This window comes from Solea senegalensis, linkage group LG21 (genome assembly GCF_019176455.1).
Source record: "Solea senegalensis isolate Sse05_10M linkage group LG21, IFAPA_SoseM_1, whole genome shotgun sequence".
Lineage (NCBI taxonomy): Eukaryota > Metazoa > Chordata > Actinopteri > Pleuronectiformes > Soleidae > Solea > Solea senegalensis.
The window spans coordinates 10,355,496-10,375,984 of record NC_058040.1 but is presented as its reverse complement, the minus strand read 5'-3'; the positions used below and the strand labels follow the sequence as shown (position 1 = coordinate 10,375,984).

The following is a 20,489-nucleotide window of genomic DNA, read 5'->3' as shown; positions in this document are numbered from 1 at the left end:
TTGGCCTAACTTCCCAGACAGAGCAATATGTTTATTAAACACAGTGGGTTTTTTTAAGATGTTTTTTCTTAAAATTATTATTATTAAGCTTGAGTAGATGCAGCACTGAGAATGTTTTTGTATTTTGTGTCATAATTTAACTTTGTGTTATTGTTGATTATGGCACACTAGAAAATTTCAAACTGCCACTCCAAAGGTTGCCGACCCCTGGTATATATAAATATCTGGTCACTTTTTAATTTTGAGCATTGTGTCTGGTTTCATGTTACTATAACCTGACCCAATGGTTTCTCCCTGTTCTGACAAATAAACAATACATTCATAACATTAAATAGAGTGTAATGATTGAATTTAGTTCAATGAAGACAATTTAAACATATTCATCACTTCCAGGTTCCAATTGATGCTGAAATGGATGATAAATAAATTAATGCTGTCTCTTACAGCAACAGGATACAATTATTGTTTGGGCATGAGTTATAATTTTTTATAATTTTTTTTAAACGTCCATGAATTAATACCATTTTTTTTCAGATATCATTGTGCATCTCTTGCATTTGGACTATCACTTCAACTTTATGGTATTTAAGGTGAACACTACAGACATTACTGTCAATTTTAAATATATTATCGCATTACGTTTACAAATAAAATTATAGCTTTTATTTTGAAAGCGAAACTGTGGTTACACCTGCATCTAAAAAGGCATATTATTCCACTTCTTACTTATGCTAACGCGAGCTAACGCTAACCAGGAAAGCAAAGGCTGCTTAGAAAAAACACACAAAAAAACAACAGCCTGCCTTCATGTTAGCTTGTGGTTGGCTAGCGCCTATGTGTGTACAGGGGGGGTGACTAATGGAAAAGTACCAAGGCCGTTAAACAAGTAAAAACAAAGACGCACGACTCTCATAATTTATTGATGTTTAGTGGACTTTACTTGTTCAATTGTATATTAGTGTATGAGCTGCGTGGAGTGTGTACATGCACATTCAGTTCACTCAACAAATAAGGTCCTCTTGGTTGTTTTTGGGAAAGAAAATATCCACACAAAGCAAGTGATGCCACCTTTAATAGTATTTTTGTGTCACATGTTTTTTTGGATGGTCAGTTGTCGTATGATATTATTTTTTTTATTATTATTGTTTGTACTCAGAATTCCATCCAAGTACATCAAAGTACTTTCATCTGAGTTGATTATTACAGTGAATGTGCAGTTTACGTTTTATTCGACTAATTGGTGAAAACTATTAAGGTAAAACGAGCTTCACGTGTATTAATTCAAACATGACACAATAATATATATGTAAAAAAATAATAATTAAAAAAAGCGAATCATTGGCAGTGACGTTTGCGTCCACATGGTGGCGACAAATCAACAGTGAACACCCCTCCACTTTCAGCGATTCGGTTGCCTTTTTTGTCCCTGGGCGCGATCCGTCGCTCATCCACCAACGAGAGGGAAAAGCGACGCCTGTGAGCGACGCTTGCTGCTGATGCACTGCTGACTCAAAGATGGAGAGCGACACCGCCGTCAGAAGAATAAAGCCCGTCGGGACGCAGTATAATGTAGCGCAAGCTAATAACGACGGTTCCCGGGAGGGGTGTGGGGATAACGGCTACAGCAGTAGTAGTGACCCGGAGAGGAAACCCGAAGTTAACCTGTACCTGCTGCGGGAAGGACTGGCAACTTCCCTGGTGTGTGTTTTTATTGTGACGCTGTGGGGACTCGTTCATTTGTCGCTACAGCAGCTCGTCATTGGGAAGCCAACAGGAGAGTTCAACGCAGTGAGAGCCAGGTGGGCTATGACTCTATTTCTCTGCTTTTGCGTGACTTTTAAAGTTGTTAGCTCCCAGAGTCGGCGGCGGCAGAGCTCCGGCTAACCTTTCCTCTAGTTTGACAGCTACAGACCCGCCTAGAAACCACTACCGGGTGCCCCCTCCACCACCAAATCTACCGTTAGCTCCAAGGTAACCTGCAGAAAACACAGCAGCAGTCTCTATAGGACTCATCCATGCGTCCGCAGTGTTTCCAAAACTTTGTATGTGGGCTTAAAAGATGACAACTTACCATGCATTAGAATCCGTTTTAACATGGTGGCATAATCAGAGCTGCAATGATTAAACGATCAGTCATTCATTAAACTATGTTGACAGTTGACTACATAGGTTTGAGTAAATGGGATGATATACGTTGCATAAATGTCATAAATGTTCCGGTTTCCTTGTGACAGTAAAATGAATCTCATCTGGACTGAACAGATCATATGAGGACGTCGTCATTTTGAGTTTTGAGGGAGTGATCGACAATCGAGAGACTAGTTACACTACAATATTTTTCCCACAATTCCTGTTTGATGTGTTTACAATGTCACATACAACGTCTCAGACAGTTAAATGGACTGGAGAAAACATTTTCGTGTTACTACTTCAGGACAGGTCAAGGGCTGGGGTGCCTTTGAGTAAGTTACAGAAGTCCCCCATTGCTCCTGGGTGCAGATAAGTGCTGCCCACTTCTCCACTTTGTGTTCACTAACACGAAAAGGATGGGTTAATTGCAGAGATCAAATTCACTATCACTTAATGGCCCGTGTACAAAATAACACTAAATTTAAATTCTGAGGAAAAACACAGAAAAACCCCATTATCAACATCATTCGGGCCGTCAAAGGAAACCAGATAAGTTCTAGGAAAAACAACCACACAGCTTCATGGAACTACAGTTCATTAGTCTTCTGTTGTGAGTGCAGAAACATGGATTAAGCTGAAGCTGAGGTTTAACTCTCGAAAGTGCTGGGCAGTCAGATTTGCCATCGTTTGGCTGGTTTTGTTACATAAATAAGTCAGGCATTCTGCATTAGTACAGATAAGTGGGGCTCTGAGCGCCTTTGGTCACAATTACAGCTTTCACGAGTCCAAGCCCTGCAAATCCACACATTAATAATGAGTATAGAATAGTATGTCAGATGCCGCTTAAAATGAGGGGAAAGCAGTAGGTCATCTTTTTTTACTGCAAGAAAACTACATGCAACAGTGATGCCTAGAACAGAATATACTATTTACTATTTGCCTTCATTCTGTGTGTTCGTTTTTGATCTTTTACCTCTCAGTCTGTGTTCTGCTGGTCAATTGAAAAAAACCTGTTTCATTCCCGTCATAATATTGTACATAATGTGTTAGTATGGCTGGTCGTACATTTTGAGCCCCTGTTACAGGAAACCCATTAAAATCAACAGTTTGTAAACTAAAGGGCACGTACAGTTAGTTTATAAGTAATACTGATCCCGGTCTTTGTGTGTCTTCAGGTTTTTTTGCTTTAGGAAAAAGATGCTCTGTGTTTAGTTGTATTTGTTACCTCCTTTAGGGCTTTTTCTGGCATAAACACTGACCTTGTGCAGCCCAGTCATAATGAGGCAGAACCTAATTTTGGCATTAGGGATTATGCTTGTATAGGCTGTCCAAATGAATGGAAGTTGGTCGGTGCAGGGTTCTAAGAAGAATACCTGTGCAAACGTGCATGTGTGTGGTACAACAGCACTTCAGCCACATCTGCAGGAAATGTCTTTATTTTTAATTTGTAGGTTGAGTTTTGAAACCCCACACTGACGTTCACACGTTCTATAAATGCACAGTTAAACCGATGTAGACAATCTCTGTCTTTTGACAATAACATTGACCTGCAGGAAGTTGATGAGTTATGCTGTGATGCTCTAATGGAATAAGTAGGATTGGTTTGCAGACACTGCACAGTTTCTCAGCAGGACAGTAATCTCTTCATTTCGTTCCTCTTCCTGCCTCACCTCACGATCTAGACAGCACTTGGAGCAGATCACCAGCGTCGGCCCGAGGCCAGTGGGCAGTCCGGAGAATGAAGTCATGACAGTGGGCTACTTACTGGATCAGATTGAGAAGATCCGTGTGGAGACTGCAGCAGGCCCCCATCAGCTCACAGTGGATGTGCAGCGTCCCACTGGCACCTTCTCCATTGACTTTCTTGGAGGCTTCACCAGCTTCTATGACCGTGTCACCAACATCGCTGTCAGGCTGGAGCCCAAAGGCGGTGCCAAGCATCTCATGCTTGCCAACTGCCACTTTGACACCGTAGCCAACAGCCCAGGTACAAACAGAGAGCTTAACTGAAGGTGTAAATAATGAGTGAGCCGTCTAACTCACAGCTTACATGTAGGTACATGCAGGAAACCCTCACACACCTTCACACACCGTTTGTGCCAATTGCCAAACTTGAACCACAATTGCAGAAGAATATTTATTTGAACCAAATATTGCATTGCATTTGTCTCCTTTTAAATGAATTCCACTGGGAAACAACTGCCATTGTTGCCAGCTCTTTTCCTCACAGGGTGCAGATGCCTGTGCGTTGGTCCAACATACAGTAGAAGTGCTCAAAAATATTTTTTTGATGATAACACTTATACGAAATACTGAGGAAATATATTGTAGCAAGTCATAACATTATTAGAGAATAAGGAGACATGAGTTTGAGTGTGATTCAATCGTCTGTTGTGACATTTAGTCTGCCACAACAGGCCAGTTAAGATAGGTAGATAGATAGATAGAAAGACAGATAGTGGGACATATGGATGATCCATAGATGATAGATAGATTACTAATATCACAATTAAATACTAAAGCAGATAAAAAATGCAACATATTGTATATCTTTAAAAAGGATGGGATTCAAATATAAAGTATAGGGATAAGAAAAGCACAACAGCTATACAGACATCAACATCAATAGCCATGTGTACAGTTTGTGTAAAGTCCTAAAGTTACAGTCGTGTAGGCATTTAGTCAACCAGGGAATCATGTCTAGGGTTTACAGTAACAGTGTAAGTTAATGGTACTGAATTTGTTCACACCGTCTTTGTCCTGGTTTACTCCAGAGAGATACACATTTCCCGGTTCTTACACTCTCTTGCACACACACACACGCACATACACACACACTCACATGTGTAAACACAACTTAACCGACAAAAGGAAATTGATCCAAGAGGTGTGGACCAGGAAAATACTCATACTTTCTCACGTCCTCTGCTGCCTGCATGCCCACACATTGTTGGAATTCCAGGCACTTTAATATAATAATAGGTTGGTTGTGAAAAATAAAAATAAAATAAAGGAGCATTTTTACATTTTTTTTTGTCAAATAGATTGAATAGCAAATACATAATAAAAGTCAAATGACTTACAATTGCTCTTCAGGCTTTGATTTATATACATGACATCAGGTGAACTCACAGTTTTTTGGGGAAACGGGACTAATATGTAGCTGACACTAAGAGTCATGAATAGTCAATGACTGTCACAGACAGGCACTGACCAGGCTTCCACCTCCACCACGTGAACACATGCAGCCCAGAAAGCTGGAGCACATGATGTCTGACTTTGGCTCTCTAATCTCATTGCATTCATTCTTTGTAAAATATGTTCCCCTCTAAAGTGTCCAGTGTTTGTTCATTACAATTCACATGGTCCTTTCTTCTACTACTCGCTGTTACCTATTTTACCTTTGTGTACTCGCTATCATACAGGCAGCGAATTGTGATAACACATTTATGAATGTGTGTTATTCTGTAGTTTTATCTCATATCAAGCCATCGGGCTTGGACAGATTGGCGATATGTGTGCATATGCCTTTGTCTCTGAATGTTTTTACCTGACACGAATGTGGAATTTTGCAGGATTCCAGCAATTTTTATTCTACACACAAACTTTCTTGTCTTAGGTGCCAGTGACGATGCAGTGAGCTGTGCAGTGATGCTGGAAGTCCTCCATTCTCTGGCCAACCAGTCCGCTCCTTTTCATCATGGAGTTGTTTTCCTCTTTAATGGGGCAGAGGAAAATATCTTGCAGGTAAAAATGAAGTGACAGGGTCACATTTTAGGCCAGCATTCCCACACCACATTGAATTTCCAAGCGTCTCCGCCCTCTCTTTTACATTTTTCTTTCTCTGTCTCTCCACCAGGCTAGTCACGGTTTCATTACCCAGCATCCTTGGGCCAAGCAGGTGCGAGCCTTCATTAACTTGGAGGCTGCAGGTGTTGGGGGCAAGGAGGTTGTTTTTCAGACAGGTAATTCATCTTAGTGTTTTCATTTGAAGTGTAGCACTTGATTTTTCTTTGTATGTTCATTTTGCCCGACAACTACTACAAATATCTCAATTCTGGGTCCCACGACTAATGCCTACATGTGTTTGCATTAAATTAAACCAAATCAAACTGTTATAAAACCACAGTAAAAACTATATGTGAGTCCAAAAACAGCATTTTCTCTCTTTCCTTCTTAAAGGTCCAGAGAACCCATGGCTGGTCCAGGCCTATGTCCATGCAGCCAAACACCCGTTCGCCTCTGTGGTCGGTCAGGAGGTCTTTCAGAGTGGTATCATCCCTTCTGACACTGATTTCCGCATCTACAGGGACTTTGGTAACATCCCAGGTGAAGACACGCAATACACAGAGCACAGAATGTGAAAGTGTGGAGCCGTTCACTGTCGGAGTCCAACACATTAATACAGTAACAGACGGATTCAAAAATCAAATATGCTTTTATTTTCAGTCTCCTGACTGTGTAATGGTTTTTTCAACTTTACAGGCATTGATCTGGCTTTCATTGAGAACGGTTTCATTTACCACACCAAGTATGACACTGCTGACAGGATACTGACGGACTCCATACAGCGAGCCGGTATGGAAATATGCATCCACGCTTAAAGGTCAAATGTGTAAGACTTATGGCATCTGATGGTGAGACCGGAGAGTGTAACAAATTCATTTCAGTTCAGTTCAATAGCACTGATTCAGAATGTACATTATCCCAAGGCACTTTACATGGTAAGGTCAAGGCCTTGTAATGGAAAAACTTTATCAGCTCACCACTCCCTTTCCAATATGCATCAGGAAACTAAGGTGGCGTTCACATACTACAAAGGATGCTGTTCTTCAGTCAGTGAAGAAAGCTTCCACTTCAAAACATGAAATGCTGTAGGCTGCTGTTGCAAACCCTTGATTTTAGTCCAGGCAGCATTCTTCTGATGTCATTAATCACTTGCACTAAGAAATGCATACATGTACCTACATAAAGTATGTTGCACTTGCCCTTGTTTATAAGCGCTGTGTTGCTGAATATTTTTTTTGCTTTACTTAGCACAGAGTCCAGTCAGTCAGCACTAAAAGCCAGAGACCGTTGGCATCATCTTCTCTTCCTTAGCAGCTAGTGGACATCTCCTTGCTTTTTTCTCTTCTGTGCACAGCAAGTCACCACAAAGGACATGAATTATTAGAGAGTGGCATTTCAGAGGGAGGAAGGGAATATTTTTAGTTACGTTTTTTAAGGCGGAGTGTGGATACAGCACAGGAACCGTGGTGGAGGACCTTGCACCGGTAGCTTAAAGATTTGAGATGTACAAAGCAGATTTCGGGACGAATGCCTTTCATACAAAGAGACATTTTATAAGTGTTGTGACTCAAAAACCTCATCACGATTTTAGCTTTACACAGTGAAATTCAGAATACAATGTTGTGGATCCATGAACAAGGACACGTTGTTCACACTTTGAGGTCACAGTGAGCCTTCCACGCAAAAGAACAATGGGGCTTTATTTTGCCTGTGTGAGCTTGTGTGTGTGTGTTTGTGCGTGTGTGTGTGTGTGTGTGTGAACTTGTATTTGTTAACTCTTCAGGTCCTTTCTTGGCATAAACCCTGACGTTTGTCGGGACCAGTAGTCCTCATAGAGAAAACCTGGTCCTAATGAGTTAGAATCTCATTTCTGAGGAACTGGTTAAATTTAGGGCTAAGGTTTAAATAGGTAAAGGTTAGGGTTAGGGTTTGGCTTTAACCGGTTATAGTTATATTTAGGGAAAAGACTTTGGCTGGGCTGTCCAAAGGAATGGAACCCAATGCAATGTCCTTAAAAGGACAGCTGCATGTGTGTATGTGTGTGAAGAGAAGGAGAAATGTGGGAAAGAGAGTCTGATGTACAGCCTGAATGCTCTTTCTGAGTTGTGCAGCACTTAGTATGCCATTGTGTATATAGAGGACTAGCAGTGAAATTGACCACAGTCATGATGCTGGATGAAGAGGAAGAATCAATTGTAGGTCACTGTGTTGGCTTCTGTGTCCCGAGGCTAAGTGTCTTTTAACTGTGTTGCTGCCTCCATGTCTGCACAGTTAATAGCTCTCACCCACAACAGTGTATGAGACAGACCTTTGGTTTATCGTGTAATGATATCATTACGTGAACTCTGTTACCACTATGAGCAAAAGTGTAGTAATTGTGGTCTTTAAAAGTATTATATTGTAAATATAAATACTGGGGACTATGATGGTGTATTGGTGTCACATGTGCAGCATCATGTTTCAGTTTGTATGATTTATGGTCTGAGTGAACCTCCATATACTTTTTTCATGCACCTTTTTAAATACTGAAATCAAAAATTTCAATCAATACACGATAATACAAATAAAATTGTATTTATTTGAAATAAAAAAGGGAGATTTCAAGGCTAAACACACAGTCACAGACCCCCCCGTTCAGTAGTCTGTGTGGTGTCTGAGTGCACATGGATTTATTAGCACTCTCTGGGTGGCCATGCAGGAATAACAAAAGGCCACTGACTCTCTCTGTGTAATCAGTTCTACTGGTCAGAAAGATTTAGCACGTTTACCGAGTCACTGGAGAGCTTTGGCTTCTGAACAGTTGGAGCAGGGCTGGTGTGTCACGTCGTACCCACTCTCTCAGCTTCTCCCTCACAGTTCATGTTTTTATTTTTACAGTCGACTCCACAAATGCCAAAAATGAATATATAAAAGAAGACATCAACAAACTGTATACTACTGTTTCCTTCCTCTGATTGCGGGGGGAGTTGATTGAGGAAACTAAAAGCCACAAATCTGTATATATATATATATATATAGTAAGATATATCTTGTATATAGTAGGTTAAATCCTAGTTCACTTATTTTAATTCCCTTTTTTTCTAGACTGACTTACCAGCTGTTTTATTTACTGTTTATATTCTATACTATATATTGGTTTTAAAATGTATTGAGTTTTCACCATACTCTCTTATTTTTGTCTTCTGATTTGGAGTTGATTCTATATTGTATTTTCTTGTTTAACATGTCGACTTCCATTTATTCTTGCACTCAGGATCATGGTCTTTTTGAACCTTCATGCTTTATGCTGAATTTCAGCCTCCCCTGAAAACTAACTTCCTCTTCCTTGTCTAGGTGACAACATTTTGGCTGTCCTGAAGCACCTGATAACATCAGATCGGCTGGCTGATTCATCAGAGTATCGCCATGGCAACATGGTATTTTTTGACCTGTTAGGGGTGATAGTGGTGGCGTACCCCGCTCGTGTTGGCACCATCCTCAACTACATAGTGGCCGCAGCTACCTTTCTGTATCTGGCCAAGAAGGCATCACTCCCTGGCAATGGGGGTAGGTCACAACGTCCTGTGGAGGATTTATATTATTTCCTGTCCTGGATGTGTGTTTTCATCTTTGTGCTTATCTTAAAAAATGTCAGATTAGAGCAGTAAATTAGTCAAACTCAGTTCATTCGTCTGTTCTGTTCTTGTGTGTTAAGTCTTCATTCAACATTTATTTCTCTCAGGTGGTCGCTACGTTCGAGATCTGGCCTTCGCCACCGGTGTAGCGGTGCTGAGCTGGTTCGTCACCCTGCTGTTGGTGCTGATTTTAGCCCTGCTCGTCACTTTAATGGGACGCTCCATGTTTTGGTACAACCACTTCTACGCCTCCATCTGCCTGTACGGGACAGCAGCCACCGGGAAGATGATCCTCATCCACACCCTTGCTAAGAACCTTTACTACGGGGTGAGTGATGGATCTTCTTCTTCTTCTATAATGGATAGTAAATTAAAGCTGCAGTGTGTTTTGAGATCTGATTCAAAGAGAGTCAGATCAGCACAGTGGCAGTTGGGGCAAAAGCATTTATCCCTGCAAACTGCTTTACTAGCGCAATGTTTAATTTCTGCTTGCAGCTTGGGAATGTCACTAGGCAACACAGGATCAAAACATTGCTATACTGAGAAAAAGTCATGTGGAGCTGGAAGGCTTGATTAGTCTTGTGTGCACTCATTTGACCTTGGTTTTAATGTGACGGATATGAATTGATATTTTATATATATATATAGCACTTTAGATAATCAAATTTGAACTTCTGTGTGCAATGTCAATGTTGAAATCAATGTTGAATATGAGGTGCATTTCAAGTGTCCGGAAATGTTAGATGTAGTAATTAACTTGGTGTGTTTAGAATTATGTTTATAGAATTATTATTACTTGTTTTGTGGATATACTTATACTATACTGCTTGTCAAGCTTGTTTTTTCTGTGTTAAAAAAAAAGATGATTGTGTAGAAGAAAAATAATACTTTTCTATCAGATAGGCAATAAGGTAGACCAGCATTGTTTGATTCCCCAAGTCAGAAAAAGACTGAAATATTTTTGTACTACAATGAGAAAACCATAGGTCTAGGCCAAAGGTGACATTTTGAGAAATAGTAGTAGCTGAAGCAAAAAGAATGTTGAATTCCTTGATTTATCTTGACCTCATCTTGATCCATATCTCAAATAATACTTTTTGTTCTGTGGAAGCTGTGTTTTCAGATCTTAGTGCGGAGTTTGTTTAATGCAGTGCGGCGTGGCACTTTCTTTTGTCTTGTTTTGTTTGAGATCAAAAGGAGGTCGGAGTGTTTTCCCGTGCATAGTTTATCTCCTGGTGTTTCGCTCAGGGAAAAGAAAACCAGGCAGTTTCTCTTTCCTCATGGTGATTACAAAACAGCAGCTCTTTGTTTATGTTTGTGTGAGTGTGTAGACTTATAAAATTGTTGCTGTGCCAGACATGTAGTCATCTGTCAGTCACATGTTCCACAGTCAGTCAGTGTTTTACTGGTGAGACTGAGCCTCACCACCTCACTCACCTGTGCATCTCTCTGTGTCTGTTAATGGCCGAGTGTTAATTCTTCAGTGACAAAGTTACATTGTTCTTGACATGACTCCTTTGTGGCTCTGTCTGTTGTTAAATGCTTTATTTGTAGTAGGAAAAAAAGTGAAACTATATTTGCTTGCAAGCGGCTCTTCTGGTTTAACCAGAATGACTCTGAGGATAACTGCTCCTCCTTTCCCATAAAAGTCCATGAAGGCAGTTTTAATAGAAATTATGATCCCAGACACTGACGAAGTTTATTTACATTACAGTTATGAGACCTCCACACACTGCTGAGCAGGTTTTGTCTGTATTTTTCAAGTATTTTGGTTTCATGTATAGTTTATAATATCAAAGTTTGTTTTAGTTCTTTCTCAGCGATACAGATATTGGCATGTGATAACACTACAAAGGAGACAAACATGGAACTCATTACTGAGATCAGTGCATTATCTGCAGTTAACAGGGAAGTGTTCATTTAATGGCTTGACGGTAACACTTTAGATTAGGGAACACATATTCACTATTAACTAGGTGCTCACTAACATGCATAAATAGCACACTAGCCCTTTATTAGTAATTATTAAGCACGTATTAACACTTTATTCTACATTATCTTATTCTACATGAATTAAGATTTTTCCTGATTAAGGTGTTAATACGTGCTTAATAATTACTAATAAAGGTTTGGTATGCTACTTATATGTATGTTAGTAAGCACCTAGTTAATGGTGAATATGTGTTCCCTAATCTAGAGTGTTACTGGCTTGACAAATAACACATTTAGTTGCAAGTGAATTAGATGCAAAACAACCAATTTGAAGCCCAGTACACATAGTGTAAGAGGATACGGGCATGAGGGATGTGAATTAGGGCTGCAACTATTCATCTATTATTAATGGAATACTAAATTAATCACCAGCTATTCTGATAAATGATGAATTGTTTTTAGTGTTTTAAAAACTTAAACAAAGAAATCATTAACACTGAATAATTTTGATTTGTCGACACAACATCATCATTTCGAGGTTTGGAAAATACAATTTGACCCATAACACCTCACAGTTTCTATCTGAGTGTTTGAGAGTGATTTCCTCTAAACTGTAAACATGTCTCATTTTTTAAAAACAGGAACAAAGAGGGGGAATCTCGAGAAGTTTTTTAACAATAAATGGAAAGAGAGTTAAAGAAATCCCTCAAAAATACAGATGATTTTTCTTTGCTCCTTTCTTGCCCCAGTAATTACTTTATGACCTTTTAGTTGCTGATCCCTTACATTGCTCCGATCCCTAGGAAGAAAACCTCTTGTGCAGACAGTATAGTATGGCGCCATCTTATGTAACCTGTTGAAGCGTGCAGAATTCCTCCTGTCAGTGACATAGTAATAACTAATAACTAAAGAAAGCATTTTAGAGAGCGCAAACCGTCTGCCAAGGCTGCACAGTTTCCCGTATCAAGTAACATACTCCCCCTTTTTCACAAGGTTAACCACCATTTAATTTGCAGCTGTGTCCAGATCACAACGGAAATTTCCTTTGTTCTTTGGGCCCCAACCTACACCCACAGAAAGTTTCATCGTATTTGGTCCATTATATTTTGACTTCACAGACAAAGAAATAAATAGCTAAAATTACCTGCTTGTTGAAGGTTATAATACATTTTAATTAGTGTTTTTAACAAAGCTCCAAGATGTTGTTTTCTGGCTTTCTTCATTGTTATTATAGTTATTATTTACACCTTCTGCCTTTTTTGGTTGCTGTTTAGTTGCATTATTAACAGTATTCCAACAAAGGCTAAATTATCTCAGGTTAAGTAATTTAAAGAACCTGAAGTAGAGTTGTTTACTTTGCCGTAACAAAATCTGCTCATGTATATTCTTTATTCCTTGTATGTTGATCTGTTGTGCATCTGTGTGTGTGTGTGTAATTTTTATGCAGGGTGTCCGACTGGTGGAGTTGGGTGATCTGTTTTTTGACGTGAGCCTGTTTCTGTGGTGCTGCAGCCTGGTGTGGTTGACCCAGCAGGGCCTGTGTTCAGCCTATGTGCCCATGCTCATGGTGGCCTTTCCTCTGGTCACCAGACTGCTGCTATCTCAGGAATTTAAACACAGAGGTAAGTTTATTTCTACTTGGGTTACAGAGCATGTTTTTTCTCTTGTGCTAATGTCTTTATTTAAAGCAGTAGTTCACTTTTCTTCCTAAAACATCTTCCTATAAAGTTAAAAAACGGTTGATTCTATGAGTATGAGAAGATTACGGCAGGATCATCTGATTCTTTAGCTCTATATTTTTCTTTCAGGGGCATCACTGAAATACAGCATGCTCTACCTGCTCGGTCTGGCGTTGCCATATGTCCACTTCATGTTCCTCATCTGGGTCGTGTTTGAGATTTTCACACCCATCATGGGTCGCAGTGGCACAGAGATTCCCCCTGAGGTGGTACTGGCCTCCCTCGTCACTCTCGCCACCATCTTCCTCTCCTCTTTCTTTGTGAGTACTTAGCCTAGAATACATTAAAATGAGCACATACATATGTATATTGTTCCCTAAACCACATTTCGTATTCCATCACAGTTACATTTCATCTACTTGGTACGGAGCACTAAGTGGATCCTGGCTGGTCTTGGCTCAGTCTTCATCATCATGCTCCTGTTGGTGTCCGGTGGCTTCTTCTTTCCCTATTCAGGCAGTCCAGACAGTCCTCGCCCTAAACGGGTCTTCCTGCAGGTTCAGAATAACAGTGCACACACATGAACACACTTTTTTATATTTATAATATAAAATATATGTAATATTTTTTCATATTCACATTTTTCACTTACTGTAACTGTAACACTTATTCCACTTCTCTCCCTGCAGCATACAACAAGGACCTTCCACAATCTCCAGGGTCAAGTGGAGAGCCGGGACTCAGGCCTTTGGATAAATAGTTTTGACTACACGGGCATTCAACACATCACACCCAACATCCCCGAGATCAACGACAGCATTCGGACACACTGTCGCGAGGACCGGCCGTTCTGTGGTTACCCGTGGTTCCTGCCTGTGAAGTTCCTCAGCAGGTCGGCAACATCGTCGCAGATTCCACGCTCTTTTTGACTGTCCTCATGTCCACACTCTTCATCTTTGTGTTGTGGTTTATTTGCAGAAAGAACTGGTACCTTCCTGCCCCAGAGGTGGCTCCCAGCTCACCAGTGGAGTTCAGACTTGTGTCCAAAGAGGAGACGAGCTGGGGGACAGTCAAGATGACCTTCAGTGCGAAAGGTCTGGAGCGTTTTAGCATATAAACCATAAATGAAAAATGACCAGCTGCTGGCGCTTAACAGATCTCACTGGGTTTGGGCCAATATGATTGGAAGCTATTCATATATGTATACCCCACCTTTTTAACCCAGCTTTAACCTGAGATTATTTATTTGAACTTTTATTTCATTTCAAGGTCTGACAGTCTGATTTAGTGTCTTTTAACATTGTTACCATATTTATTTGATTCACTTAAATATTTCATCTGTTACTACTTATGTTTTAAATTTTAAATTTCTCTCTTACCTTCTGTTTAGATCGCCCATTAGTATTTTAGTCTCCAGTGCTTTCCCTCGAGGCTGTTTGTGAGTCCCATGACGGTGTTTACTCACTTCCTCACTTCCTTCTCTCCCTTCCTACTTCCTACTTCTTCTTTTCCTCACTTCTCTGTTGCTGTTTTCTTTTTTTTTTTCTACATTTGTCTACCGGTGGGTGTTTTCAACCTGTGAAGCACTTTGAGTTGCATTGGCTTGTATGAAAAGTGCTATGTAAATAACGCTTGATTGGAGGATTTTAAAATGTTTATTACATTTTATTATGTTATTACTTTTACTTTCACCAACAAAACGCAAACTTTTTTTAAGCTGTGGAGAGCTTAAAAATGTTACCTAAATGTATCTTTACTCATGTCGTGTACATGTTGACTCCTCGTAGGTCCCAGCCACATGTCTCTGTATCTGATGCCTCACCGAGGAGCAAGTCTCTCCACCTGGTCCTTTGGGGACGGAACGCCTCAGTTTGACCTGAGTGGAGAATATTTTGTCTTCTATTCTCATGGCCTCGATGCCCCAACGTGGAACTTTTGGTTTGAAATCCAGGTAGTGTTCTGCACTTTTCTGTCTCTAATCTATAGCTGTTAACGTTTACTTTTAAGATGAATTATGTAAAAATGCCTTCTGTTTAAGGAGATGATATTACCGTTTTTTTCTCAATGTGACACTTCAAGTGTACTGGACATTTTTAAAGAGCATCATGACAAACTGCAAAAGTGACATAAGACAGTATAAATAAAAGTGGCTTTTATAAATAAATAAATACATTAATTAATTAATTAGACCGATGTGATACTTTGACATTACTGAAAGAACTGTAATACTGTTATACATGTATGTTCCTCGTTTCTCTGTCACGCCCCTATAGTGGCATGAAAACCCAACAAATTTTTTTGCTTAAGTTCACATAGTTTTCTTTCTCGTCAGCCTCCGAGTGAACCAGACCCGTCGGGTCCTGAGGGAATGATCTCTGTCGCCATCTCCTCACATTATTTCTTTGGGGAGGACAGGCGGACTGCTCAGCTGGAGGAAATCCTTCAGCGGTTTCCCACGTGGGCTTTTCCTTCGTTCTGGGTCAGTACATATAGCATGTACAGATACTGAGCACAGCACAAGTGGAGAGCATCACAGAGGCCGGTGCTGAGGAGAGTAGAGAGCTGAAGGGCCAGAGAGAAGAGTGACGTCAAGCAACAATATTCAGAGAGCTGGCCCCTGCTGCCTTTTCACTCTGATACAATCAAACATTTTAACACACACACACCCCCTCTCCAGCCTGTCAGAGCCACATCACTGTGTCTGTAGGCTTAGTAGCTAACCGAGGACGAACAAGGCGAGCGTTCAGACTGAATAATCACCGACCAACACAGCGGACACCACAAGCCTTGTGCTCACTCCTGGGTTAGTGAAACAGAGGGGTTTGAATTTTTCATTCTTTTTTTACTTAATCTGCTGTGCCTTTTGCTTTACTCACTTCCCTCCTCCTCACTGCCTCCTTCTCTCATGCTGACACACTTCCTGAATGAACAACGTTGCATGGCGTCTTCCTCCCTCCCTTGCTCACTATTCATCAGAAAACCACTCAGACTGGATGTGTCTGTATTGCAAATGTAACTCCACTGTCACACTATCACTGCTACAATAACTTTCTGATGGAACTGGTTTTATTTTGATCTATTCTTTTGATCTTAACTGTAAAGGAAACTGACACTTTGAAAGTCACGTTTCATCTACGTGCACTCACTATGGTTGTTTTTGTATCTGCTAAGTAAACTGTGAACTAGCTCATGATTGCTCCTCACTAAAGACCACTAATCTGCAGCCACTTGTTGCTGTTGGCCTTAACGGGCCTTAAAGACGGCGATGATGCTTTTACTGTCAGCGACGCCGGTGTTAAATAAAAAACAGCTGGCACAAATTCTAATGTTAAGGTTTATGGAGGTCCGGGGTTCGATGTGACCAGAACGCACAAGAAAAACACGGACCTGTGGCTGTGTAAACTGTTCTATGATGGAAAAATGATGACCTGAACTATGACTGGGTGACTGTGAGAAACCATCAGCTCCACACTTTAGGATTTGTACTGTTTTTTTTTTTGGTTCTTCACTTCTACTTTGACTGAACTTTGACCAAACAGTGAAAGTAGAGCTGCAACAGTTTGGTCTGAATTTGAAATAACAGATTATTAATTTCATTTTATTTTATTTTATGTTGAAGCTGACATCACTAGAGTTACTTTCATCTCAGTTATGGCACAATGCACAATGAATCACAAAATAATCACAATTGCAATATGACCAAGTACAGCATCCGAATAGAAAGACACTTCAAACATTTGATTAGGGATGGGATGATACCACGTGTTTGTGTCCCATTACCAATAGCAAAATCTACAGATACCGATGTCAGTCACATTTGTCCTGAGTCATTTCAAAGACCTCATTCTCCAGCTGTGTAACAGATATCGTTCCGTCAAAAAAGAAAAAAACAGCCCAAACATGACTCGGCTAAAATGCTTTTGCTGATTTTTTTATTTTCATTTTTACAGTCTTATCTGGCCAATATCCTATCCAATAGTTTTGACCAGTATTGGACCAATACCGCTTCCCATCCCTACATTTGATTAAAGTCAAATGTGCAAACAGCTTTTTGTGAAAATGACAGTCAAAGATGCAAATCAAAATAATCCCCTTTGTCTTTTTTCCTGCTTTAATTTTAGTTAAACCACGCGGCAGCATAGTGGCTAGCACTGTTGCCTCTCAGCAGGGAGGTCACTGGCCTTTCTGTGTCCCTCTACTGTCCAAAAACATGGTTTATTGTACACTCTAAACTGACCGTAGGTGTGAATGGTTGTTTGTCTCCATGTGTTGGTCCTGTGATGGACGGCTGACCTGTCCAGGGTGTCTTCCCCACCTTTGTCCCTACAGTCTGTCAGCTGGGATTGGCTTCAGTGGCACCCGCGACCCTCATGCAGAGGAATGATTGAAATGTATCTAAGGATATAAAATTGTACATTTGTTCGTCTGCAGACAGCTCATAGCATAATAGTTGTTCCTAATTATTACTCCAGACGATGTAATGTGGTTTGAATGTTATGGTTAGACACATTTAACTCGGCGACAGATGCGAGATTATTGATTGTATATATTAATGAATGAATTCATCTACAGTGATTTGATGGATGATCCGCTTAGCTGTGCTCACAAAGAGCGTGGATGACCATCTCCTCCCTGCTTTAAGTCCTACACATTGACGAAAATCACGCAAAAATTTTGGCTTGTTTTGTTGGTTGTCCTGACATTTAAAGTTAAAACATCCCAAGAGATTATTTTAATTACTGTTAATGGCCTCTTTGTTGAACTGTCTGTTTGGTTTGAGTCACATGAGACAACAAACCCTCACACTCAATATTTATTTAACCTCTCAGTTCTCTTAAAAGCTTAGGAAATAAAACAAAGTGCCACACTACAGCATTTCTATGTGAATCCTTCACTGACTTTCGTATCACTCGGCAACGGCGCTTGTAAGTTTCCTCATTTGGCACAGTTTGTCCAGGTGTGTCCTCACTCTCTCAGGTTTTGGGAGAAGTGCTTTTTTTTTAGTGGCCCATCATTAGATTATGGTTAATTAGTTGCAAGTGTGGTTGAGGGAGCAGGACATGGTGGACTTTAAAGATGCTGGCTGATTCAAGCGACTGAAACATAACAGAGCGGAAAAACACCTGCAGCAAACAAACATCCTTGCTGCTTTGTGTGTACTTATCTTTGTCCTTTATAACTTTAAATGACTTTTGAGGGCTTATTAGTTAAGGTTGTGGAGGTTTGGGTTTCTCAATCCTGCTCCTGTGGACCCACTGCTCTGCATGTTGTAGATGTTTCCCTGCTCCAACACACCTGATTCAGATAGCTCGTTAACGAGCTCTGCAGAAACAGGTCGTTATCCTGTTAATTAGATTCAGGTGTGTTGGAGCCAGAGATGGAAAGAGCACTGAAATATTCTACTCATGTAAGTACCACTATTTTGATAACATTTTACTTAAGTACAAGTAAAAGTACTGGTCTAAAAATGTAAAAAAAAAGTAGCTGTTTAAAATGTACTCAAAAATGACAAGGTTGCGGTTCTTTCTTGTGTCGTACAAAAAGGAAAAGAGGACACGAAACTTGCGTTGTTTTTAATTAAAGGCAAACCTTAACAAATTAGTGCTGACAAAATAAAATATGTAAACACATAAATGTATCAGTCAAAATGGGTCAAAGGTCACAAATGCTTCAACTTTGTTAATCACTCAGGTACCTTAATTAACGCCAATTTACCTGCCCTCATGTCTTCATCATTCACTGGCTCATCATTTCACGGATGTGATTTAAAACATGGCAAAGTACAGCAATTCCCCAAAAAACCCATACTTAATTAAAAGTTAAGTTAATAATTACTTTAAAAAGTACAAGTACACAAAAAACCTACTCAATTACAGTAACGCGTAATTCACCACTTTCCACCTAGTTAGAGCAAGGACACATGCACAGCAGAGGATCCCAGGGACCAGGATTTGAGAAACCCTGGACTAGAAAATGCATTTTGTCTCTAAGTGTCCTCATTAAGATTGTGGTACAAGAATGTGTGTGTGTGTGTGTGTATGTTCAGTGCAGTGGGTCAAATTACAGTAAATGGATCTGTTCATTTTTAAGAGAATATTACCCTTGATATGCAAAGTGTCTGCGGGAGAAAAACGTTTTATTAGCAAATGTACATTTATATTTTTCTATATATCTGTTAAGTGGCGTCGTTGTCATGTTTGTGGGGTATTGGTTTTTTCTTTGTGGGAGGGTGGAAAAAAGACTGCAGAAACGCAATCAGCTGATCATTCTACGCCGAGAATGTAACGTGGCTCTATATCACTGGTATCTGTTTGGGAGGATGTTCAATGAATAACAGAGGAGGGATGGATCAGGGTGGAGCAGGGAGATGTTTGATGTAAAAATGCTGTGAAATGGCTCCTGCTCCTGCTCCTCCTCCTCCTCTGTTGGTGCTGTCACTCGAGGAAAATAAACTCCCCTTTTATTGAGCTTCACTTACGCTACGTTGCGACATAATCTAATGTATTAACTCTTAATTCAGCCGTAGACTGAGAGAACAAGGACAACGGAGAAAAAGAGAATTTAAAACAAAAGTGTAGTTAAAAACAATTCACACAAATAATCTAACCGATTCTGACACATCTACTTAAAAGTCTTACTGATTGTCATTAGAGGATGTGTTTTTATTTAAATGTGTGACCATTTTTGTCGTTTTCATTTCACTTCTTAACCCAGGTCTGTTTCTTCATGAAACTTCAATGTTTTTGTGATTAATATGACACTGTAAGTTTCTCTTTTTGAACTGCTGTTTTTTTTTTTTAAATGTCTGTTGGGATTAAGTGACTGTTTGGGCTCTTTGGGATTGATCTGGTTACCAGGGTAATCTATCCTTCAATTGAATGGTTGGGATGAATTGACATTATGCAAAAAGCTTGAATTAAAAAAATTAAAGCATTATTATTATTAATAATACATTAACGTTGGCTGCCCTTCCCTCTGTTCACAGTGAAGTCTACACACACACACACACATAAGTCGTAGTCTACACAAACACATCTTAACAACTGGGGCAAACGTTTACTTGGACTTGAAGATGAAGTGGGTAGAATTAAGTGGTCAGAGTTCAAGGTCACTTTGACCTTGCAAATGTAGATCCAAATCCCAGGAACAAATCATGAGAATCCTTTTAAATTTGGTGCAAGTGTTCTTGTGTAGCATCAGATTAACTGCTGAGATTGTTGTTATAAAGTGTATTTTATCTCTGTGACTTCATCTTCAGGACATTAGGGATTTTCCTGAAAGCGTTCCTAAGAATACTTCAATAGAATCCTGTGATTTACTCTTTGAATTTTAGGTGGCTAAAGTT

At 40.0% G+C, this 20,489-nt stretch overlaps 1 protein-coding gene across 1 annotated transcript; it reads left to right on the top strand.

The window, feature by feature from the left end:
• The first annotated feature begins 1,440 nt into the window (after positions 1 to 1,440).
• Positions 1,441 to 20,080, top strand: LOC122787073 (endoplasmic reticulum metallopeptidase 1). The gene is made up of 15 exons (XM_044053640.1): positions 1,441 to 1,799; positions 3,813 to 4,117; positions 5,750 to 5,877; positions 5,990 to 6,095; positions 6,313 to 6,459; positions 6,616 to 6,708; positions 9,253 to 9,465; positions 9,641 to 9,861; positions 12,913 to 13,087; positions 13,274 to 13,464; positions 13,549 to 13,701; positions 13,834 to 14,036; positions 14,123 to 14,238; positions 14,932 to 15,095; positions 15,477 to 20,080. The coding sequence occupies exons 1-15, from the start codon at positions 1,516 to 1,518 to the stop codon at positions 15,651 to 15,653; spliced, it is 2,676 nt and encodes an 891-aa protein (XP_043909575.1). The 5' UTR covers positions 1,441 to 1,515; the 3' UTR covers positions 15,654 to 20,080.
• The last annotated feature ends 409 nt before the right edge of the window (positions 20,081 to 20,489 follow it).

What these genes read in the sequence shown, in the direction of transcription:
- LOC122787073 (XM_044053640.1), top strand. Translation starts at nt 1,516, where the DNA reads ATGGAGAGCGACACCGCCGTCAGAAGAATAAAGCCCGTCGGGACGCAG. An exon ending in GGAGGTTGTTTTTCAGACAG is followed by an intron (nt 6,096 to 6,312) that starts GTAATTCATCTT and finishes TCCTTCTTAAAG; the next exon opens with GTCCAGAGAACCCATGGCTG. An exon ending in CTAAACGGGTCTTCCTGCAG is followed by an intron (nt 13,702 to 13,833) that starts GTTCAGAATAAC and finishes CTCTCCCTGCAG; the next exon opens with CATACAACAAGGACCTTCCA.